The sequence below is a fragment of the Mirounga leonina genome, unplaced genomic scaffold, assembly GCF_011800145.1.
Source record: "Mirounga leonina isolate KUSES-001 unplaced genomic scaffold, KU_Mleo_1.0 Mir_201, whole genome shotgun sequence".
Taxonomy (NCBI): domain Eukaryota; kingdom Metazoa; phylum Chordata; class Mammalia; order Carnivora; family Phocidae; genus Mirounga; species Mirounga leonina.
This window is the reverse complement of record NW_023270504.1, coordinates 29,593,282-29,619,392: the sequence shown is the minus strand read 5'-3', so window position 1 is coordinate 29,619,392 and position 26,111 is coordinate 29,593,282. Positions and strand designations below refer to the sequence as shown.

At 37.3% G+C, this 26,111-nt stretch overlaps 1 protein-coding gene and 1 non-coding gene across 10 annotated transcripts in view; both read right to left on the bottom strand.

Moving 5' to 3' along the window:
• The window catches only part of ERC1 (ELKS/RAB6-interacting/CAST family member 1), a 554,437-nt gene that overhangs the window by 505,718 nt on the left and 22,608 nt on the right, over positions 1–26,111 (bottom strand). For all 9 annotated transcript variants that reach the window (XM_035028513.1, XM_035028517.1, XM_035028519.1 and 6 more), the window contains exon 2: positions 5,421–6,245. In XM_035028513.1, the coding sequence (XP_034884404.1) occupies positions 5,421–6,089 (669 nt within the window). In that variant the 5' untranslated portion in view covers positions 6,090–6,245. The remainder of the gene's footprint in view (positions 1–5,420; positions 6,246–26,111) is intronic.
• LOC118025846 lies at positions 4,909–5,013 on the bottom strand. The gene has a single exon (XR_004683407.1). It is a non-coding gene; the product is annotated as a U6 spliceosomal RNA (small nuclear RNA).

Below are 26,111 nucleotides of genomic sequence, written 5' to 3'. Positions count from 1 at the left end.
CTAAGCAAATGTGTTTTTACATTTGATAGGATTCTAGAACAAACCTCTGTGGCCCAATCAGATCAAACATTTAGAATGCATCTAAATCCCCAGTCTCAAACTGGAATGGGGAAATTTGTTTAATTACTGTAAATCCTATTAAACCAGGCTTCTTTGTAAAGTGGAAAATGTCTGACCTCTGAGGGCTCTGGAGGGTATAATGAATGCAGAGTTTAATTAGGGCCCACTGTTGGCTCACTATAATCTATTAATTAGCATTCTCAGTTCTCTGCAGTGTCTCACTTTACTTTAAAATTGCACCCTTCGCTTTTTGGACCAAAGTTATACAATTTTAGGATTGCGTGGTAATTATAGTGGGTGCAGGAAGAATATATTCCTGCCAGCACTGCTGCTTAATTAGGGCAAGGGGCGGAATCTAGATAAGGCTGTGTTCACCCTCCTTCAGTGCATATGGTTTTTTTGGCATCATAGTCCTGTGGGCTGTTTCACTTCCACTGGACTGAAGTGCTGAGTCCCCACTACACTCTTTGCAGAAGAGTCAAATACTTTGCTCTTGAATGTAGTTTAATAACTACAAAGGATATTGTCATTGCTTTTTATCCACACAGCTTTCAAAGAATAGGCATAATTAGCTGCCTCATGATTTGAAAATAAAGACATATACCAATAATTATCTTCCTTGTTAAAATGGGCATTTCCAAGTTGCTTGATGATAAAAACCATCTCAGTGAAAGGCACATTTTTAGGATCATCAGAAAGGTATACTGGAGGCTAGATAATTCAATGATAAATCTAGTAATCTGAATTCAATTTCTACCAAAATCCACTTTAAATTATATATATATTTATATTGATACACATTACATTTATACACACACATACTGTCAATATACTCTTGAAAGGTAGAAACTTTAAAGGGAATTGTTTATTCATGTGTAATTTTTACACAATATTTATAACAAGAAGTTACAGCTCAACTACTTTTCAGATAAACATAAGTAAACTGATTTTTATCAACAATATATTTGAGACTGAATAATATTCAAGTATGATAGACTATGATGCTTAACTGTCTAAATGCATACAAAGTACCTCATATTTGAGCACTGAAACACTATCAGTACTTACTCCAAATTTATCTATCTGATTTTTACAAACAAAAAGCCTAATATCTACCCTTGAAATACAGATACAGTTTTTAAGACCTATGCTACATTGGTACCTTCCCATAAGATTAAATAAAGCAAACTCCTTTTTTCTCTCTTGATATTTACAATTAAACACCAAACTGCAAAAACTTTCAGAATGTATCTACTATTATTTCATATTTAGGAATGATAAACTTTTGGTGTTGTACTTCACCTTCTGAGAACATAAATGTGAACTGAAGAAAACCTATTTCCCCCTCCTACTGTCATATGTCATTTAAGTATTTTACCTCGTACATCAGTGATTCTCAAGGTGAGGAGATATCAAAATCACCAGGATTTTTTTTTTTTTTTTAAGATTTTATTTATTTATTTGACAGAGAGAGAGACAGTGAGAGAGGGAACACAAGCAGGGGGAGTGGGAGAGGGAGAAGCAGGCTTCCCGCGGAGCAGGGAGCCCGATGCAGGGCTCGATCCCAGGACCCTGGGATCATGACCTGAGCCGAAGGCAGACGCTTAACGACTGAGCCACCCAGGCGCCCCACCAGGATGTTTTTTTTAAATAAACATATCTAAGATTTTAAACACTTTTTTCTCTACACACATTCCTTCTACTAAGGGTCACTGACAAAGTTAATGATCATTATGTGCAGGAGCCTGCACATGTCACTACCCTGAAGTGTGGTAGGCAGAAAAAAGGTTGAGAAGCACTTAGCCAATGGTCCCTTGTTTATTTTCCCTTCTGTCACAACTGAGCTCAAAGGTGACAAGAGAATAATCATGAATTCCCTATGGCAAATGAGCAACACACTGGTTTAAGAATTAGATGTACTACATTCTAAAGATCCCCAAATTGGTTTATCTCAGAACCACCAGAGAAGCTTGTTTAAAATATAGGCTCCTGGACTCCATCTCCAGAGATATTTATGAAGCAAAAGGCCTGGAAATCTATATTTTAAATAAATAAATGTATCAGAATCAACACTTAGGAACCTTGTCCTTACTTTTAAGATCTAACACTGGGGTCTATTTTAATTCTTCTCTTTCTTTTCACATTTTTGTTTTTAAAGTCTTGAAGACTCAAACTCAAGAAACTTCCTAAGGAATACTTTTTAAAGGACATTTCCTCTTTTTTAAAAAAGGCTGGGTCTCTAAGAGACTTAAAATTTAAGTATACTAATAAAACATCCAGATTTTGTATAATGACAAATTACATTTAATCACTGGTTAAAAACTAAATGCAAAGTAGTTTGAGGTTATAATATACCTAAGAAAAGAAAATTATCATAATTTCTAATTATTTTCAAATCTCTGATTCAAATGAATTAAAGGTTTAGTTTTGTTGTTGTTTTTTTAAGATTTATTTGAGAGAGACAAAGAGAGGAGTGCGGGCAGAGAGAGGGAAAAAGAATCTTAAGCAGACTCTGCACTGAGTGGAGCCTAATGCAGGACTCGATCTCACAACCCTTGGATCACCTGAGCCAAAACCAAGAGTCGGATGCTTCACCGACTGAGCCACCCACAGGTGCCCCAATGTTTAGTTTTAATTCATATTGTACTATCAAATAAATTTGAAGATTTTTAACTCTGTGATGTTAAATTAACTAGTACAGACACAATAGTATATAGGCATTAAAATAATGATTCAGACACAAAGGGCTTTAATATACAGCAGATGTGTTGGCTAAAAAAGGTCACAATGTAACACCCATTTGTATAAATTTTATGCATGTATGCACAGAGATGTTCATTATGGAGAAACAACACAATGTTAACAATGGAATAGCAAAGTTTTCAGAGATGGGAGGATTTGGGATAAATTTTGATTTCGTATCTATATTTTTCAGTATTATTTTTATGATCAGAGAAAAGAAGCTACTTTTATTACTGAAAAAGTAAGTCTGGGGCTTTAACATACAAAACAATATAACTAGCGGGTGGCTCAGTCGTTAAGCGTCTGCCTTCGGCTCAGGTCATGATCCCAGGGTCCTGGGATTGAGCCCCGCATCGGGCTCCCTGCTCCGCGGGAAGCCTGCTTCTCCCTCTCCCACTCCCCCTGCTTGTGTTCCCTCTCTCGCTGTCTCTCTCTCTGTCAAATAAATAAATAAAATCTTTAAAAAATATATATATATAACTAGCAATCTTCTTCAAATAACCAAAACAGTAGATATGAATGCCTGAACTATTAGTAATAGAATGGTAAAACAAACCAAAAGAAATCTTAGATTTACTTCATCAAAGATAGATCACTTCCAATTCCTTCTTTCTTAGCATCATTCAAGAATGCTGAAGAAATCCAAATAAGTTTATTATTTTCTTCATAATTTTTATTAACCTAACCCCAAAACGAAGTATAACATCAACAATAAGATGGCTACTTTAAAATTCTCCTTTAAGAGTGACAGAATTTATTAAGGAAGCAAATAATTCAAACACACGTTTAAGAAAAGTTCTAAAAGTCAAAAAAAAAGTATGATTAAGATTTTAATTGCTGAGGGCGCCTGGGTGGCTCAGTCATTAAACGTCCCTCAGGTCATGATCCTGGGGTCCTGGGATTGAGCCACACATCGGGTTCCCTGCTCAGCGGAAGCCTGCTTCTCCCTCTCCCACTCCCCCTGCTTGTGTTCCCTCTCTTGTTGTCTGTCAAATAAATAAAATCTTAAAAAAAAAAAATTTTAGGGGCGCCTGGGTGGCTCAGTTGGTTAAGCAACTGCCTTCGGCTCAGGTCATGATCCTGGAGTTCCAGGATCGAGTCCCGCATCGGGCTCCCTGCTCAGCAGGGAGTCTGCTTCTCCTGCTCCTGCTCCCCCCTCTTGTGCTCTGTCTCTAAAATAAATAAATAAAATCTTTAAAAAAAAAAAAAAAAATTTTAATTGCTGGAAGCGTGAATATGATTTGTTCACATCTTTGGAGTCATATGTCACTCAGCAAAGTGACATGACAGTGGCCAAAACATCAACTATAACCTGGAAGAGTAGGGAAAAAAAAAAGTTTCATATATCTAATAGGATAGCATTTAGCTCTCGAACTGCAAAGCCCTAATTTTAATGCCTAGTTATCTCATTTATTTTCCAGAAGCAAACAACCATACCAAATTGCCTTTCTTCCACCTTATACCTGAAGAACTAAAAAAAGAAAAAAAATTTTTTGACTTTTAAAAATCTACATAAACATCCTGAAGTTAAACTTTCATGAATGCCAAGAGAAAAAACTGCTTCCCATTGTTGGCACTTAATATTTATATCATCAATACTAACTTCTTAAAACTAACTTTCATTCTGTGCTATCAACATACTGATTTGCCTTGCGGTAGTTTTTCTGGTTTTTTCAAGACTGATTTGTTGACACCTATTATGGTAAATTTTTTTTCTTTCTTTTTCTCTGTGTGGACAGCCTCTTGCCTCCTCAAGTCCGTTCCTGGCAGACTGGTGAGATGTCACAGGTGTGCAGCAGCCACTAACATTCATCTCTTCCCTCCCTTTCCCTGCCCCCTCCCTAAAACTCTGAGGGCCATGGATATTCAGACACTTTGCATACAAACAAACAGACAATACAATCTGACAACCTGAGTTCATTTTGTCTGAGCCCTCATTTTACAGGTAGGCCTGGTGATGACTAACTTAACATCACACAGGTGGCAGTGTACAGGACTAGAATCTGGGTCAGGTGAAATGAGTGTCAGCACACCAGTCTGCCAGATAATAATGTGAGCCATAAATTGTGCTAGGTGCACGATGCTTGAATGCCAAGTTCAACCAGCAAAAATATGGAACTCTTCACAAATTTGCGTGTCATCCTTGTGCAGGGGCCATGATAATCTTCTGTATTATTTCGATGTTAGTTTATGAGCTGCCGAAGCGAGCACTATGGTAAATCTTACTGCTACACCTCACATTTACATACGTAACCTGAATAATTTTGATAATGCATCTTAGAGCAGATGACAAAATTATACTCTTGCAAGAACTGGAGAAAGGTAATACAGGCTTAAAGAAAAGACAGGAAGAGAAAGAGAAGCAGGGAAATGCAAGTGGGAAAAGCAAGCAAGAATAGTGAGCAAGCAGACCTGGCAACCAGAAAAAAACAAAGGTATAGGACCAAATCCGGAAAAGGTTAAGAAATGGAGGATAGAAAAATACTCAGATAAATAGGAAAAAGAAAGATAAATGAACCAAGAAGAGGAAAACCTAAGAAAGAAAAGAAAGAGAATAGCTCATTTCACTTACACACATGAATTCAGTCAATAAAGGTAAACATACATATAAAACTAACCTGGTTTTCCTCCTGCACAACTCTATACTGTTCCTTCCAAATAGTGATTTTGGAGGCTTCATCTTTTCTCAGAGCTCGTTCTTTCTTCAGCTCTGGGCTCCAAAAAGTCTTAATGCTATTCATGGAAGAACTTAATTTGCTCTCCTTTACTTCCACATCCTTCCGCAAGAGATCATTTTCTCTTAATACTTCTTTCAGCTGTGTCTGCAGATCCATGATTGTATTATCTCTTGCCTGACGAAGAGAGTGAGGAACAGTGGATGCCATACTCACAGGAGGGAGGTGATGCTCTCCGAATGCTATGGTGTCACTAGCAACCCCACTGCTAGCTATATTGGGGCTACTGCCCATAGCAGTCATCCTGACACCATATGGCAGACGTCCCCCAGAACGGCCAAGCGTCATAGTGCTTTTAGGTGTTTCTGAACCCACATTTTCATGGTCACTTAGGTACATAGGGCCAGATGTGGCATAGGCAGCATTTAAGGATTGGATATTCTCCATTGAAAGGGTTTTCCCACTGCCACCTCCAACACTGCTTCCAGAACTCCCTCCCGTACTGTTGGTTCGACGATGACCCAAGCGAGGGGAACGTGGAAGCCTAGGTGAACGCCCAGGGCTCTGGTTGCTCGGTTCCACCTTCCCAACTGAGCGAGCACTTCCATACATGGTTGCAAGATGAATGTGGGTGCCAAGAAAGGTGTAAAGCAGAAAGCAAAATATGAAATTCCGTGAGGTTTCTCGATGGCTGTAAGTCTGCTTAAGGCTAATCAGAAGTAACAGGTCTTCGGCTGTCCAGTCTTGAAGAAATACCTTATACCATATCTGTAATGAAAAGATCACACATTAAATCCCCCAATAATAAATATCTGCCTCTCAGACACTTTTCATTACCCCCACATAAGATCTCCCTTTCTATCATCTTTTTATCACACATTCAAATTTTGTCTACAGCACATTTTACTGTAAACATCATTTTAACGGTATTTTGCATGTCTCAAAACTGAAGACTGAAACCATGCCATGCAAATGGAAAAGAAAAAGAAATAAGAGACATAAATACTAGCAATGAAAAGATAAAACTCAAGTTTGAACATATGATTTTCTAACTAGAAAACCCAAGATCATCAACTAACAAGTTAACAGAACTCTACAAATCAGTCAGATACAAGATCAATATATAAATATCAGTACTTTCTTGTACATTAGTAATAACAATTAGAAAATGCAATTTTTTTTAAATCCCACTCACAATAGCAACCAAACCATAAAAACACTTTGGTATAAATCTAACAAAAAGGTACAAGCATGAAATACTTCGTATCCTAATGAAAATCTCTACAGGATTCTCCAAATAACTCAACAAGCTGACTCTAAAATTCAAACAGAAGAGTAAAGGTATAAGATAACCTAAACGATTTGCAACAGAAGAACAAAGAAGGAAGCTGTTCCTTAAATAGAAAGATAAATTACAGGTCCATGATCCTTCACTTGCAATGCAAAAATCGTAAAACCTCTAAAAGTAAGTTTTGTTTCTTCTTATTTAGCAGCAAAACCTGACTTGATCTGGTATGAGGTCACTTACTGTTTATAGGTATTATTCATACAGTCGTTGAGAAAACAATGTATATGATTACAGGATACTGCATAATGTCCACTGGGTATCAGGAGGAAAAATCTGGACTCCAAACCACATCTGACCCCCAGGATTTCGCATAAGGACCCATAGCCTTTTAAAGCTACAGAATTTAGGGCGCCTGGGTAGCTCAGTCGTTAAGCATCTGCCTTCGGCTCAGATCATGATCCCAGGGTCCTGGGATCGAGTCCCACATCCGGCTCCCTGCTCGGCAGGAAGCCTGCTTCTCCCTCTCCCACTCACCCTGCTTGTGTTCCTGCTCTCACTATCTCTCTTTCTGTCAAATAAATAAATAAAATCTTTTTTAAAAAAAGCTACAGTATTTAAAATTGTATGGCACAGGTTCAGGAACAGTCTTACCTGTATATGTAAGTTCAGTATATGCTAAAAGTAACATTTTAAAAGAGTAAGGAAAAGACAAATCATTCAATAAATGGGGTTTGAACAACTGGTGCTCTTGGAAAAATAAATTACATCCCTACTTCACACAGTACACAGAAATAAATCTGATGTACATTAAAGATATAAATTTTATTTTATGTTTTTGAGAGAGTGTATGTGCATATGCACCATGAACAGGAGGGGGAGGCAGCACAGAGGGAGAAGGAGAGAAAGAATCCCAAGCAGGCTCCATTCCCAACATGAAGCCCGACGCAGAGCTCAATCTCACCACCCTGAGATCATGACCTGAGTCAAAATCAAGAGTTGGATGCTTAGAATGGTTAAAATTAACAAGTCAGGAAACGACAGATGTTGGCGGGGATGCAGAGAAAGGGGAACCCTCCTACACTGTTGGTGGGAATGCAAGCTGGTGCAGCCACTCTGGAAAACAGTATGGAGGTTCCTCAAAAAGTTGAAAATGGAGCTACCATACGACTCAGCAATTGCACTACTGGGTATTTTCTCCAAAGATACAAATGTAGGGATCCAAAGGGGTACATGCACCCTGATGTTTATAGGAGCAATGTCCACGATAGCCAAACTGTGGAAAGAGCCAAGATGTCCATCGACAGATGAATGGATAAAGAGGATGTGGTATATATATACAATGGAATATTATGCAGCCATCAAAAGGAATGAGATCTTGCCATTTGCAACGACGTGGATGGAACTGGAGGGTGTTATGCTGAGCGAAATAAGTCAATCAGAGAAAGACATGTATCATATGACCTCACTGATATGAGGAATTCTTAATCTCAGGAAACAAACTGAGGGTTGCTGGAGTGGTGGGGGGTGGGGGGATGGGGTGGCTGGGTGATAGACATTGGGGAGGGTATGTGCTATGGTGAGCGCTGTGAATTGTGTAAGACTGTTGAATCACAGACCTGTACTTCTGAAACAAATAATACATTATATGTTAAAAAAAAAAAAAGAAGAAGATAGCAGGAGGGGCAAGAATGAAGGGGGGAAGAATGACGATGGACTCTGAAAAACAAACTGAGGGTCCTAGAGGGGAGGGGGATTGGGGGATGGGTTGGCCTGGTGGTGGGTATTAAGGAGGGCACGTTCTGCATGGAGCACTGGGTGTTATGCACAAACAATGAATCATGGAACACTACAACAAAAACTAATGATGTAATGTATGGTGATTAACATAATAATAAAAAAAGAGTTGGATGCTTAACTCACTGAGCCACCCAGATGCCCCAAAGACACAAATTTTAAAACTACCAAAAGTACTAGAAGAAAACTTAGAACACCCTTGTGAACCTGAGTTAAGGTAGGGCTTCTTAAGTAAGAAACAAAAAGCAAAAACCATAAAGAAAAACAAATAATATATTTAATTATGTCAAAATGGCGAAGTATTATACCAAAAAATACTATAAGCATAATTAAAAGAGAAACCAAAAACTAGGTGAAAAATGTATATGTATACATATGTATAAAGATCTATACAACATGTATAAAGAATTCCTATAGGGAAATGCCAAACTTGAAAGAGCAACAATATGAAGGAAGGGAACTTGTATTGTAAGAGGAGGTTGGGGGCAAAATGTTTATGGAGGCTTTAGGTTCACTTTATACTCATACTACAATAAAACTTGAATTTTTTAAAAAGAAAATATGTTCATATTCTATAAGTATAATTAAAACCAATTTTAAAACACATACACAACTATCTACTTTCCACACTTCTCTCAAAAATAAGTCAACGAGATCTCCATGGCTTCCTAATATAGTACCAAAGAACTGGCTTAGGTCAAGTAACAGGTATCAGCACACTAAATAATATTTTCCAAAAATCCACTGTTACATAGAATTCTTAAAAGTGTTTCTTCACTGGGGCACATGGATAGTTCAGTTAAGTGTCAGACTCTTGATTTCGGCTCTTGATTTTTGCTTGGGTCATGTTATCAGGGTGGTGAAACTGAGCCCCCAAGTTGGCTCCACACTCAGTGGGGTATCTGCTTGTTCCTCCCCCTCACCTTTTGCCAACCCCCAACTCGCATGCGTGCTTTCTCTCTCTCAAAAAAAATTTTTTAAAAAGAGTTTCTTCACTGAACATTCTACCCAAGTAATTCACATGGTCAAAAATAGGATTTTAAAGAATCCATATACTTTAGTCGAACTCAAACAGGTTACTCTTCAGAAATATGAATACACTGGCAGTCTCACCTTATTATTAGTAAAGACAGCCCCAAGGTAACAGCAAGCAGAACAGAAAATACACAGAGCCTGAATCTTCAAGGTTCCATCTCAGAAAGAGCAATAGTACACCAAGTTCGGAAGTTGCAATATTCTACTAGTAGTGTTAGGAAATTCCTCTCCAGGAATAACCTAGTTTAAGAAGTAAAAATTTCTTTTTTATGATTTTTTTTTAAAGTAAGCTCTATGCCCAACATGGGGCTTAAACTCACAGGCCCGAGATCAAGAGTCACGTGTTCTACTGCCTGGGCCAGCCAGGCACCCCTCCTTTTCACGATTAATCTGAACTGTGAGGTAGGTGACAAGTAATAACCTACATATTACTGTTTGAATGAATTCTATTTCAAGATCAAAGAGAGATGCAAAGCTTTTTCTTTTAAGTAATCTGAATATTGTTTAAAATAAGAGAGCCATTCATTATCCAGAATCCCTTAAATAATAACAAAAGCTAACACTGAATATTTACCATATGTCAGGCATTGTGTTAAAATTTTGTAAGATCTAATTTAATATTTAAAAGCCTCCCATAACATAGGTACTGCCATTATCTCCATTTTAGAGATGACACAAACAAGGCTTATAGGTGTTAAGTGACATCTAAAGTCACATAGCCATTAAGTGGTAGGGTCAAGATTTGAATTAGGGCACCTAATTCCACAACCCTGTAGGCTCTTAACTACTGTGCTTAACCACGATCATCTGCTGATGAGAATAGCTCAACTGTTCATAGGATATTAAAGGCTTCCACAGTTTTAAGGCAGTGTGTCCTGCTAATCTAGTACTCATTAAGGCAATTTTAGGCTTTCCAGGTATAAAGCTTAAATAATCACACTTCTCTATTAAGGAGAAAGTCTTTCTTAAAAGATGGTGGGCAAAAGAACAAATAAGTGAAAGTAACAAAATAATGAGTAATAATTCAGAGTCTCAGGAATCATGCCATCAGAACATTAAACTGCCACATTCAAGAAAAAAATTCCCAACTGTGCTTTTGTGCAGAATTTTATTTTCATCTAGTCAAGTAGCTAAATCACACTGAATAGGCTAAGATCCAATAACAAAAACTCCCATCAAGTTTTCAACATTAGCAGGTGCACTCTAATGTCCAAGTCACTTTCAGATCCAAAACGGCATTTGCATGGGGAGTCTTTGCTATTATCAGAACCGTATTCATTTACACAACGAAAGGAAGAAATTTACTAGCTCTGAATTCCTCATACTGGCTTTTTAATCTCATGAGCTTCAGGGAAGATAGTGTTCAAAAAAAATTTGTTTCTTTTAAAAAGATGCCAGACATACAACAACAAAAATAATAATTCTTGCACTTTAAACAACTGACAAAAAAGAATTTTGACCAAAAAAAAGTTATACAGTATGATTCCATGTATGCAGAATTCTAGAACTAATTTATTATGACAGAAAGCAAATCAGTGTGTGCCTGGGGGAGGCATGGATCAAAAAGGAGGAGGAGGAAACTTTCGGGGTGATGCAAACGTTCATTATCTTGACTGGAGTAATGGTTTCATGGGCATATACATATCAAAACTCTTCAAATTATGTATATATTTTTTAAGATTTTATTTTTTTAAGTAATCTTTACACCCAACATGGGGCTTGAACTTACAATTGCACTATCAAGAGTCACATGCTTTACTGATTGAGCCAGCCAGGCAACCCTCATCAAACTAATATACTTTAAATACATTCAGTTTAGTGTACATTAATTATACCACAAAAGTTTGAGAAAAAAAAAAAATTTCACACTCCTAACTCCCTTGTCCTTGATTAATCCAAAAGAAATACCTTCACTGATTATACAACTGGAATCCTGATTGCTGCTGGATAAAATCATACAGCTGTACAGTTTGAGCCCATAATGTTGCTCCCAGGGTCTTTTAGTTAGCTTCCTACCCATATTTTGTTAGCTCCCTATCTACTATCTATTGTGGTGGTTATTTCAAATTTTCTCTCTCTGCCTATCAGACAGAACATGTGAGTCTCCTGGGTCAGAGATCAAAAACTTTGTTACTCACTACACAGCAAACAGTATGAGAATGTCTGCATTGGTTCCCTGTTATCCCCAAGTCCAACAGATTACAAGAGGGGCCCAGATAGATGCTACACATGCAGTGGGTTTGCACTGCAGCTGAGGATACTTAGTTTAGGGAATCCACCACTTTTATAACGAGCAGTAAGCCTGCTCTGTCCCAATGGGAAACATTACCTCAAGGTAGCCTGCTGCATACACAATCCTGAGAAATGGCCCAGGTTAAGAGCACTCAGGGCCTTGTATTCTTAGCATACCCACAAAGGCATGCAGAAAAGACCCATGGATGACTCACTCTCCTGACAAGCATTTTGGTAGTTTTACGGTATCTCCATAAATTCTTTGATACTGCTCCCTCCAAGAGGGAAAGCAAAATTCCTCTCTCTCTGAATGTGAACTGGACTTAGTGATTTGCTTCCAAGACAACTCATAAAGAACAATGGGGCTTCTGTCTTGGTCATTCTTTTGGATCCCTCATTTTGTAAGGACCTAGCTGCCATTTGTAAGGATGTTCAAGCTACCCTATAGACAGCCACATACTGAGAAATTGAAGCCTCCTTCCAACAGTCATGTGAGAGATAGCTTCAAAAAAGGTCTTCCAACTCCAAACAAGCCTTCAAATGACTGCAACCTCACAAAATATCTTGAGCCAGAACCTTGAGCCAGATATGCTCTACATAACAACTATGAGATGAGGACGCCCGGGTGGCTCAGTCAGTAAAGCGGCTGCCTTTGGCTCGGGTCCTGGTCCGAGGGTTCTAGGATCAAGTCCCGCATCCAGCTCCTTGCTTGGCGGGGAGCCTGCTTCTCCCTCTGCCTGCCACTCCCCTGCTTGTGCTCTCTCTTTCTCTGACAAATAAATAAACAAAATCTTTAAAAAAAAAAAACAAAAAACAAAACCAACTGTGAGATGTTTGGGTTTTTTTAATCCAGTAATTTTTTTAATACCACAAAAGAAACTAATACAGACTTGTTGCTGAAATCTTTGTTTCAAGGGGGCATACCATACTGCATCACAATTAAAAGAATGTTTCTTTTTGTAGGCTCTAAACAATTCTCAACACCATTGCCAGAATGATCTTTTTTTTTTTTTTTAAGATTTTATTTATTTGACAGAGAGACATAGCGAGAGAGGGAACACAAGCAGGGGGAGTGGGAGAGGGAGAAGCAAGCTCTCCACTGAGCAGAGAGCCAGACTCAGGGCTTGACCCCAGGACCCTGGGATCATGACCTGAGCCGAAGGCAGATGCTCAACGAATGAGCCACCCAGGTGCCCCACCAGAATGATCTTCTAATACGATTCCCCAAGTGGGTCAGGAACCCCTAAGACTCCCTAAGATCCTTTCAGGAGGTCCATGAGAACAGAACTACTTTCATAATACTATATTATTTGCCTTTTTCACTGTACACTCTTACAAATGTATAGTATTGTCTTTCAGAGGCTACATGATACGTGGTATATCCCACTGACAACTAATGGAATGTATACTTGTATACTCTTATGCTTTAAATTTTTCTCAGTTTTACTTTTTTTCAGTTTTACTTTCTAAAACAGTACATAGTAATAGATATAGCCTACATAAACAAAAGCTATTTATAGTCTTGATTTTCAAGAGTGTATAGAGATGGTGGAACAAAAAAGTTTAAGAACCACTGCTCTAAAATTTAAATATGACATGAGCACACCTACATACTTCCTCTGATGGCTTCCCAAAATAAGAATCTAAATTCCTTGGCAGGCATATAAAATTTTTCATTATTTCAGTCTTGCCTACCTCCCTAAGGCAGTTTACTTCTTAACCACTCTCCCTTTCCATGTGACAGCCATGATCAAGTACCTGCAATTTCCTGAAATATCATACCCTCTTTTTATTTCTATGACCTTCCTCTTCCCCCTCAACTGGCTAACTACTTACTGCTCATTTTTCCAAACTAAATTTAATAGTCACAGTCCTACACAAACCCTTAAATCCCTCAGTCTAATTTAGGTGCACCTCTCATGGAACCAAGAGCTTTCAAAATAATGTACTATGTTTTAATTAATTGCTTCCTTAAAGGAGTATCTTATCTCCAAAACCTAGCACAGTGCCTAATACAAATCAAATATGCAATGTTTGCTAAATCCACAAGTTAACCTAAATCTGAATATAATTCAGTAAAATAGTTCTTATATTCACAAGGTGGTAGTAAGCTTGAAATTAGTTTAAGGAAACTGCAACTAAATGCAATGTAAGACAAATATAATGAAAGCCCTTTTATCATGTTAATAATAAATCCTTTATGTTAATAAACTTTATTTTTAAATTGTAACCAAATTCCATAAATTGACAACCTCCTTCTCTATATGTTTCGCTATGTATTTTTGTCCTCTAAAATTATGCCCTGAAAGTCATAAAGAAATGTACTAGGGCGCCTGGGTGGCTCAGTTGGTTAAGCGACTGCCTTCGGCTCAGGTCATGATCCTGGAGTCCCTGGATCGAGTCCCGCATCGGGCTCCCTGCTCGGCAGGGAGCCTGCTTCTGCCTCTGACCCTCCCCCCTCTCATGTGCTCTCTCTCTCTCATTCTCTCTGTCTCAAATAAATAAATCTTTAAAAAAAAAAAAATCTTAAAAAAAAAAAAAGAAATGTACTAAACAGTCAAGATTTCAATATTTTAAAAAACTGTTCTTCCTAGATGAATAAAAATAGGAAATTCTGTAGCTACATTTTAATTCCAAAAAAAGACACCATAAGCTCAATAAGAACAGATTAATGCCTCATTTTGTAAGAAAATTAAAAATTCTCTCTCTCTCTCACACATACACACACACAGCAATCACATGCAGAAAATATGCCAATGAATACAACATTGCTCTTAATACCTAAAAATCTCTATTAAATTATCTGTCAAGTTAATATTATAGCCTGAGACCTATTAAGTACTTCAAATGAGTTTTCTTATCCTATAGAGTTTTAAAAAATACTAAAAAATATCAGCACAGTGTTTAAATCTCTGCAAGTTTACCCGATTTATGTTTAGAAAAATTTCTTAAAATCTAATTTTGACAAGAACATTATTAGAAATCTGGTTTATCTTAGATTTGGTGTTTATTAATAACAGTTTCACCATCAAATCATATTTCCATGTTCCCATAAAAAATTACAATTTTTACAGTTTTTATTTTCACCAAACAAGCATTCTTAACTCAAAAACAGCCTAAAAGCCTCAAAATAGTGGATTTCCCTATCAAGAGAAGGTTCAATTCATTCTCAGAAAATAAAGTTAAGAAACCTAAAATTAATTCAGTTTTGGTGGTATACACTTTAAGGAAAGAATTTTTTAATTTATTTGACAGACAGAGAGAGAGCACAAGTAGGCAGAGCAGCAGGCAGAGGGAGAGGGAGAAGCAGACTCTCCACTGAGCAGGGAGCCTGACGTGGGGCTCGATCCCAAGACCCTGGGATCATGACCTGAGCCGAAGGCAGCCGCTTAACCAACTGAGCCACCCAGGTGCCCCTAATCAGATTTATTTTTAAAACAATAGTCTTTTTTTTTTTAAAGTTCCACAAATGAAGTGGAATGGCAAAAACGAAAAATACAATTCCAAATCATCAAGCAATAGTGCTCAGAATACATGGACACAGCTTTTATATTACCCTCCTTAACACTGTTGCTCTTCATATTAAAGCACATTAATAATACCATGCTCAAGTATGAAATAAAAAATGTGACCTGAAATCTTTTCTGGGCAGTAAGTGTAAAAATGTACAGTAACAAAAATGTAATGCATAGACCTTATATACATTTCATCCTAACAAGCTCCCATTAAGTAATTCTTACTGTATTCCTGAGGCTTAGTCATGTAGCATCTAGTAGGAAAGGCTTGGGCTGGTTGGTTCAGCTCCACGATTTAAATATGTAACAGTAAACAAATAAATATATCTGTCAGAGCCTCAGTATCCTCATCTATAAAATGGACATAGTGTTCTCCTCAAAAGATGGCTAAGAGGACCAAATCAGTGAGTAAGTATAAAATACCTATCTAGTTCTTAGTAGGTTTTCAATAAATGTTAGTCACTACATTTCTAGGAATTCATCTTATACATATTTTTACACAAGTGGGAAAACTGAATAAGAATAAACTGAAAATAAAATAACAAGACTCGTAATAGTCTAAAATTATGGTAATACTCTACAGATATTAAAAATAATAACATAAGTCTGGGGCGCCTGGTGGCTTAGTTGATTAAGTGTCTGACTCTTGATTTCAGCTCAGGTTGTGAGATCGAGCCCTCCATCAGGCTCCATGCTGGGCACTGGAGCCTGCTTAAGATTCTCCCTCTCCCTCTCCCCCCACTCAAAAAAAAAAAAAAAGTCTGTATGTAAATTATGTAAATTAAATTTTTTTAATTTATAAGAATAATACAAGAAGTCATGAGGAAAAGTGGGTTTTTACACTCTTCTATACTGATTGAGGTTTTAACATGAATATGAATTACTTTCATAATTTAAAAAGTAATATAGACCCACACACATACGGATAACTCATTTTTGACAAAAGTACAAAGGCAATAACAGTAGAGAAAGTGAGGCAATTCTGCACCGCACAATAGGAGATCTGAACAGTACATTTGTGTGGCTGCCACAGTCCACCCCTTGCACTGCAGAATTACTTCTCCACATGGGAACAGGAAGCAGCTTCTCCGTGATTCTCATAGGCTTCTGTTCTTGAGGGGAATAACAGAAGAGGAAGGTTACTGAAACAAACTACAGATGCTGTCAGTCTCTCAAGAACACAAATGGTACTCTTCTCCCTCCTCCACTAATTTCATCCTATTTACAGGTCTTAGTAGCTTACCTGATGGCAACCCAAACTTTCACTCCCAAGGGGCCTAACCGCTTGATGATCATATTCCTCTCAGGCCAGGGCTGCTGGACATGTCCATCCGGTTAAGATGGGACAAGGGAGTACCAAAAGGTGCCCAGCTACATCACCTACTACATATATTATTCCCTGTCTCCATTATGTTCATACTAGGAAAAAATTACAATCTAAATGTCCAACAATGGGGAACTGGCTATATAAGTTAAGGCAAAACTATAAAATGAAATACCATCTGCAATAGGTTGAAGAGTGTCACCCCTAAATTCAAGTCAATCAGGAACCTCTGGATGTGACCTTATTTGGAAATACAGTCTTCGCAGATGTAACCAACTTAAGATAAGTTCTAGTGGATTATGGTAGGCCTTAAATCTAATGACTGGTGTCTTTCTATGAGAAAAGAGAAATTCAGTCCCAGAGACACACACAGGAGATGGCGGCAGAGACTGGAATGGTACAGCTACAAGCCACAGAACACCAAAGACTGCCAAGAGCCAGGAAAAGGCAACCAGGAATTCTCTCTTAAGCCTTCAGAGGGAGCAAGGCCTGCCTATACTGATTTTGGACTTCCAGCCTCCAAAACTGTGAGGGAATAAATTTCTGGATTTTTACATCAACAAGTCTGTGGTAATTTGGTATAGCAGACCCAGAAAATTAATATACCATCTCACTATAACTGATGATTTGTAGCTCTATACTTAATGACAGAGAAAGATGTTTGTTATCTACTGTCAAACCAAAGACAAAAAAGAAAAAGTTACAAACATAGACTCTACCTGAGTTTGGTTGGCTGGGTTTTTTTTGAAGTTTCAGCAGGATGTACAACTCTGGGTAGTAAGATATCTGGTGGTGATCTCACTTTCTTGCCAAACCACAGATTTTTTTCGAGTGTATACTATTTTTTATAATCAAGCCAAAAAAATAAAACTTTTTCAGGAATGGGTGGTATAAAGATATCCAACAGAAATGGTATATTGTCATAAGATGAAGCCCTAGGCACTAAAAACTCCCACTACCACTTCTAGAATAAAACCAGAATGGTTTCCTTATAGCCAAAATCAATGGATTCTCTTTACTTTCACTGCATTTGACACTACTGACCACTTCGATCTTGAAAGCCTTACCTGGGTCTCTCTAATACTACTCTTCTGATTCTACTATCTCTCTAAGACATTTTATTGCTCCTCTTCCTCTACCTATCCTTAAAACATTGGTATGTACCTTACAGCTCTATCCCCAAACATGTTGTTGTCTCCTGCTGTTTTACTTTCCCTGGGCAATCTTACCCACAGCCACTGTTTGAGCTCGCTTCAACGATCACCTATTTTAGGCAGGTACTTAGTTTAGGTTTTCTCAATCAATATTCCCAACTCTGGCTTCCCCCTTGGCCCGCAGACTTATATGACCAACTACTTACTATACATATCTGCCAAGATTTCCCATAGACAACTCAGCAGTTCTAACTAAACATACATTTTCCTTACAACATGCACTTCTCCTATGTTCTCTACTTTGATGGAATTCATTTTGACGCCTCCTTTTTCACTCCTCTATTCAACTCTCATTAACTAAACACTGTGTACCACCAATTTTTACCTTTCTAATATATTTCCTTTCCATCCCTACAGCTACCACCTTATCCTGTTTGGCCAGTACTTCTGCATCAATCTCCTAAACAGCCTACTTATCCATATAGTCTTGCCGCCTTCCAAGCTGCTGATGTTCCTTAATTTTATTTTCCCAGCCCAACATATTTAAGGGATATGACACATAATAGTTCATTTTGATAGATATCAAATTGAGGGTGGGAGACATATTAAAAATGCCAGGCAGTCATTTTTCATTTGATAAAGGCGCCATATTCTAATACCCTGTGTTTTCTCCCTCCATGCCCCACTGAGAATCAATACACTTTTCTTTGTATGCCTTTTCATTTTTGCTTCACCATTTTTTAATTGAGCTATACTTCACATATCATAAGATTCACCATTTTAATGTGTATAATTCAGTGATTTTTTTGTATATTCACAAGGCTGTACAGTTATATCACTAATTGCAAAATACTTTCATCATTGCAAAAAGAAATCCCACAAACCCATAAGCAGCCACTCCCCGTTTCTCATTCCCCAGGTACTGGTAACCATTGTCTCCATATATTTACCTACTATGGACATTTCATATAAATGGAAACATACAATATGAGGCCTTCTGTGTCTGGTTTCTTTCATTTAGCATAATGTTTTCAAGGTTCATTCATATGTAGTATATCAGTATTTCATTCCATATAATGGATAATATTTTGTTGTATGGAAATTCTACATTTTGCTCATCCATTCATCAGTTGATGGACACTTCGGTTCCTGCTATTATAAATAATCCTACTATGAACATTCATGTACAAGTTTTTGTGTAGACACATGTTTGTAATTCTCTAAGGTATCTACCTCAGAGTAAAATTATTTGAGCAATATGAAAAGTCTATGTAACATGTGAAGGAAATGTCAAACTGTTTTCCAAAGCATCTGCAACAGTTCTCAGTGGCAATGTATGAGGGTTCTAATCTCTCCATACCTTTATGGACGCTTGTTACTGTCCATCTAGCCATCCTCAGTGGCAATGTATGAGGGTTCTAATCTCTCCATGTCTTCATGGACGCTTGTTACTGTCCATCTAGCCATCCTAGCTGGTGTGAAGTATTAACTTATTGTGATCTTGATATTATGTCTTTTTATTTAAATAATAATCTTCAAAAAAATTATAAGCATGTTTGGAGTCAAATATATTTGGTGTCCATTTTGGTAATATATGTTACTAATACGTGTTTTGTTTTGTTTTTTAAGATTTTATTTATTTATCTGACAGAAAGAGACACAGCAAGAGAGGGAACACAAGCAGGGGGAGTGGGAGAGGGAGAAGCAGGTTTCCCGCCTAGCAGGGAGCCCAATGTGGGGCTCGATCCCAGGACCCTGGGATCATGACCTGAGCCAAAGGCAGACGCTTAACGACTGAGCCACCCAGGCACCCCTACTAATATGTTTATACCTATGGCATTAAATATTACTATTGAATAATACATGCATGTAGAAATAAAAATTCAAATAATAAAAATTAAAGTCTCTCCCTCTCTGTCCTTCTCATTACAGATAACCACTTTTGACCATTCTGCTTTTAAGTCTAGTCTAACTCTAGATAAATAATTTAAATAACTCTAAATTATTTAATTTTTCTTCATACCTTTTATTACCATATAATATGCAATTTGTTTCACTTCTCCATTTTGATATTGCCAGCTTCCTTCACTAGAATGAAAGCTTCATGAGGACAGTAAATTCTCCCTTTTCTGTCCACTGCTGTACCTCAACACTTAGAATGGGGCCTACCACAAAGAAGGTAAATATATTAAACGAATAAACATTAATTTTTTAAAAGATTCTACTTATTTATTTGACACAGAGAGAGAGAGAGAGAGAACGTGCCCGCACTCAGGCAGGGGGAGATGCAGACGGAGAGGGAGAAGCAGGCTTCCTGTTGAGCAGGGAGCCCAATGTTGGGCTGGATCCCAGGATCCTGGGATCATGACCTGAGCCAAAGGCAGACGCTTAACTGACTGAGTGCCCCAAATTTAAACTCTTAACCTCCTACCACCTATCTCAGTATAAAATAAGCAATCTAGGTTTCCAGTACACCCAACTACCTGACATGAATCACTTTTTTTTTTTTTAAGTAAGCTCCACACCCAGCATGGAGCCCAATGCAGGGCTTGAACTCACGACCAAGACCTGAGCTGAAATCAAGAGTCAGATGCTTAACCAACTGAGCCACCCAGGTGCCCCTCACATGAATCACCTTTACTGTTATTTTTACATTGTACAAGTGCATTACACTTATTTTCTGATCTATAACTGTCTTCTTTTGTCTACCATCAACTCTAACAACAGAAAGCCAATAAATAGTTTAAAATATGATGACAACGTAAACATTACTCACTGAGAACCAGGTAGTAATGTTCTACAGAGAACATGTAATTCTGCCTGCTCCCTTCCTAGGATGTACTAGAATTTATGAATACTTTCTTTACATGTTTTGTCTGTATTTATTACTACACCATACACTCTATGAAAACAGGATTTTAATACACACGTACACCTTACTCATTAGTGCATCAGAGTATGCATTCAGTCACTATATGTTTATAAACAGATGGACAGAGTTGTGGAAGGAAGAAGAGGGGAGAAAAGAAGTGGGAAGATCAGGCCATCAAGAATGTGAAAGCCAATCTACTACAGACATTATGTACCTTTATATAATATCCATTCATGAGCATCAAAATGAGACAGAGTTAAGGTGAAAAGAAATGAGTCTACATATCCTATAAGCTCTATCAACTAAAGGTTAAGTTAGAATAAGAAAGTAGTATCCTGTCTCTGTAATTTCACAATTTTTACAATAAACATGTATTGCTTTTAATATCCCATTCTCTTATTTTTAAAACCCTTCTAATATATGTGGGGGGTGGTGAGATTTGGGGTTTTCCACTCTTAGTTCTTTAGTAAAGTTCCTTCTGGAACAGTTTTCACTCCTACCAAGAAAAGTGTTTTTTTGTATCCCTTAGCCAGAATATACAGATGGCCATACCGAAGTAGTAATTATGAGAATAATCTACTTCAAAGCCTCCAAAATGAACCAAAATGCTGCCAAGACAAAACCTCAAGGAAAGTGAAAGAGGCATAGCTTGTAGAGGTCAATTCTTTGTGATCTAGGGTTTTTCTTAACATCCTAAATCCTACTTCCCATATTCATTACCAAATCTCCATGAGGTCTTAAAACAACAAAACTCAGTTCAGACCTGGCCACTGCTACATATTCACCCCACAGAACTTGTCAACTAGGTCAGGAAAACCGTAAAGAGAAGATTACCAGAAAATTCCAGAATCATTTTTCCCTGTAAGAAGAGCATTGGTACCAATACCTATATACATACTGAGGGAAAACACACCCCAGGGAAAACACACCTATATACATACTGAGGGAAAACACACCCCACAGATACCCATACACAGCCTCTCAGAATCCTGGAGTACACCCAGAAGCCTAAAAATAAAAAGGGTTCCACACAATGATTGTATGTCAGCCTTTAATTCTCACTCTTCCCACAAATAGCTACAAGCATAACATGCAACTGCAAACAGTAGTCTCAACTCTTTCCTCACAGATTAGAAGAATAGCTCTCTACAACCTGAATCTCCAAAGGAACACCAAATATTCATAAATCTAAGGAAAGCAGAAAATCCTTCAATAGCAACATAGTAACCTACCTCAAATTAATTACAACTGCCATAGGTGTACTCTGAGATGTTTTCAAGGTGAACTAGAAAATATATCACCCATTAGCTATTTAAAGCGTTGTATGTGGGGGCGCCTGGGTGGCTGAGTTGTTAAGTGTCTGCCTTCGGCTCAGGTCATGATCCCTGGGTCCTGGGATCGAGCCCCACATCGGGCTGCCGGCTCAGCGGAAAGCCTGCTTAACCCTCTCCCACTCCCCCTGCTTGTGTTCCCTCTCTATGTCTCTGTATGTCAAAAAATAAATAAAATCTTTAATAAAAATAAAAATAAAGCATTGTATGTGAAATTGTGACTAAATCTCAAAATTACTAGTCCAACCTGCTGTGATGGGTTGTACTCATGAGTAATTAGCATTTATTATCAGAAAATGAATTGAATATTTTAAATAGTGTATTTCAACATTTGTAAGATTCTGTTCATTTTATTAAAGGGTTATAAATGTCACTAGGGGCAAGAAGTACACTGCTATCTTAAGCACTTCATGCAAAGATTAACAGATAAAATTTTAAAATCCCATTCAAGTACAATTTGGCAGAATCAATCAAATCCATTTCAAGTGTGCATGCCCTCTGACCTAGAAGTCTCACTTTTAAAATATCACAGGTTTAAGGATATATGTACAAGGGTGTTCAATTATTGTATGATTTGTACAGCAAAAAGAGAAAACTTAAATTTCTACCAAGAGATTAAAAAATGCTATCTACAAACTATAAAATAAAATACTGCTATTAAAAAAAAAAATTCCTGGGGCGCCTGGGTGGCTCAGTCATTAGGCATCTGCCTTCGGCTCGGGTCATGATCCCAGGGTCCTAGGATCAAGTCCCATGTCAGGCTCCCTGCTCCGCCAGAAGCCTGCTTCTCCCTTCTCCCACCCCGCCTGCTTGTGTTCCTGCTCTATCTCTCTGTCAAATTAATAAATAAAATCTTTTTTAAAAATTAAAATAAAAAATAAAAATAATTCCTTAAATCTATGTCTGATAACTTCTATAAAGACATCTCTAATATGTTTTGAAGGAGAGAAGAAAGTTACAGAAGAATTGTATAATATTATCCCATCAGTATACAAAAGGTTACATACATGTATGTTTGTATACACACAGAAATGATCTGGATAGTAAGAAGCTATTTCTTAAAGGTCAGATGGAATCACTTTTTCCCTTGCATATATACTTCTTTTCTTTTTAATCCTTTAATAGTAAGCATGTATTACTTTTACACACACACACACACACACACACATTCTCGCTATAAACTAAAGGCTTAAGTAAGGACCTCAACCATTCAGCACTATTGTATGGTAAGGGCTAGGTATGGGCTAGGCTCCTGGCTGATAAAGTCTCTGTGAGTACCAGGTTAAACACACACACACACACACGCACACCCCTAGTAGGTTACACACACACACCCAGTAGGTTAAACACACACACACACAAATATATGTATCTACATATACACACACACACCCTACCAGTTAAAGCACATATGTCTCTGCTTCCACCTTCAGTATACAACTTCTCAGGTTTGCTAACACCGTGCATCAGTTTGTATGACCTTAATCTGATTCTCATAGAATCCAAAAATTACAGAATTATGTGGCTACAGTAGCAATGTTTTGGTGACATTCCTACCTGAAAAAGCCCCTCTGCTAGGAGCAGCAATAACACTTAACACGGGTCATGGCTGCCATTCCATTCTTCTTTATGGGAGGATGAGAAGGTGATTAACTCCATTATAGTCAAGGTAATTATGGTTTTTAGTAATTCTTATCAATCAGTTAATCAAGTTAATTGTAAGGTCTATCAAAGTTCTCACCATGACAAACATCTTGTCAAGCAGTTACTCAGAAGCAAATACAAGGTGATTAATCAGTGTTCTCTACTTAGAAAACAACCTGTGCCACTTAGTTCCAGAGAGTTCAGCTGGAGGCTGTATAGCCTTTCCCAACCACTCCAGTCCTCAAGGATATCCTGATATCTTAAAATCCTAAAATATTAAATTGTCTGAATTCCAGCTATATTACCTTTCATTTTATACATCTCATACTACGCTATGATCAGTCTGACAAAAAGATGAACAAATCCTACCAGATTAAACTGAACAAACACAGTGAATAGATAGATATACATGTTCACAAGCCATTATCCACAAATCTGGATTCCAAAAATCTGTGAAAACTAAAAACTTTTGTAACCAATTTGGTGGCAAAATCACACCTGAAGTGATGCAGAAATACTTCCGTATTTGATGAAGGAACTGGAAGATGCCCCTCAATCCTGCTTGGAAAGTTAGATACATATAGTATATGCATCATATCACCTTTCTAAAATCTGAGAATTTCTGAATTCTGGCCCAAAAAATCTTGGACTTAGGCCTGTATAATTGGAGAAGATTAAATATCCACATCATTGTTTGTCAAGACATTTATAATCAGGGAAAGTTCCACAAGGAGCTCTTTTTTTTTTAAAGATTTATTTATTTGAGAGAGCGAGAATGAGAGAGAGAGAGAGAGTACATGAGAGGGGGGAGGGTCAGAGGGAGAAGCAGACTCCCTGCCCGATGCGGGACTCGATCCCGGGACTCCAGGATCATGACCTGAGCAGAAGGCAGTCACTTAACCAACTGAGCCACCCAAGCGCCCCTCCACAAGGAGCTTTTAACTCTACAATATTTTATTTCTGAGCTGGGTGGTGGGTACACAGGTATTAATTATACAATTCTATCCTTTTGCATGTCTGAAACATTTCATAAACTTTAAAAGTTTAAGTGATAAATTGCAGGCATCCAATGTTTGATTTTCTTGCCTAAAATAATAAAGCATCTGTATAAGTATTTGTTTCCTTCCTTAAAATATAAGAGCATTTGGGAAGCAGCAAGTTTGAAAATGGTTATGCTTAGGGTCTTAAAAACATTCATATCTTTTGATACAATAATTCCATATTCAAGAAGCCTACCTACTTAAATGATCTAAAATGTACATAAATCCATTAATTATGAATTATATATCAGCTTTATTATTAACTCATTCATTTGGGAAATGTTTAAGTAAAATTTTTATGATTTAATATGCCACCTACAAAAATACATTTACAACTAATGTCTGACAAAAAATATTTACAACACAGTACATGAAAATGGATGTACATTTAACATATAGTATACTCTAGAGTTTGCAAATATCCATATAAGCAAAACAAAAAGAATGGGAGGAAATCTGTTTACTTTGTCTTAGTAGTTGTCAAAATTTTCCAAATGGGTATATAATACTTGTTAAAAAAAGAAAAAAAATGTTTAAACAGAAACAAGAGGGAAAAGGCACTATAATTTAAGGTGAGCATTTCTTCCTTTTGAACCTGGTCTCAAAATCCTTCCCAACACACGAATATAGTATCAAACCTATCTGCTGGCCCTAAAGGCATCATAACTTTTTTTCATTATTTGCAATAATACAGATGCAAGATGTCTAATATTATTTTAGACCTGAGTATATGGGAACTACTGTGAAGAAGACAGCCAACATTTCTCAGCACGTATGAGGTATTCAACATATGGGGTAAGCATTATACAAATGTTTGTCTTTTCCAGTACACTTGAAAAATGGCACACTGCCAGATATAATGGGCAAGATATGACTTAAGAAAAAGACTTGAAAAAAAGAATTGTGGAGCCAGTAAAAATCATAATTCTTTCTCTTTGAGAGTCCATTTTTCTCCTGTCACCATGGTTCTCTGAATAAACTCCACCAAGGGTATTTTTTTTAAGCCATAATTCTTTACACATATACACACAAATATAGAATTACAGACTCTTAAATTCTATAGATTTAGCCTAGAGTACTACAAAATCATAAATTTAAGAGATCCAAAGAGATTCAAGCAGAATTCAATGGTTCCTGGACTAACTAAAAAAAGACTAGACCATAATACACTTCAAAGTTCCAGAATTAGAACAGATTTTCTATTACAAAATCTGGTTACGTGAAACTTTACAATAGAAATATGCTACACTGCACTTTCTAAAAAAAACCTTTCACATCATGTAAAGCATTTGACATAGTATGTGGATCATAATGAGCACTCATCAGTATGAACAATAAGTGTATTTCCTCTAGTTTTTTCTTTTTTTAAAGATTTTATTTATTTGACAGAGACAGAGAGAGAGAG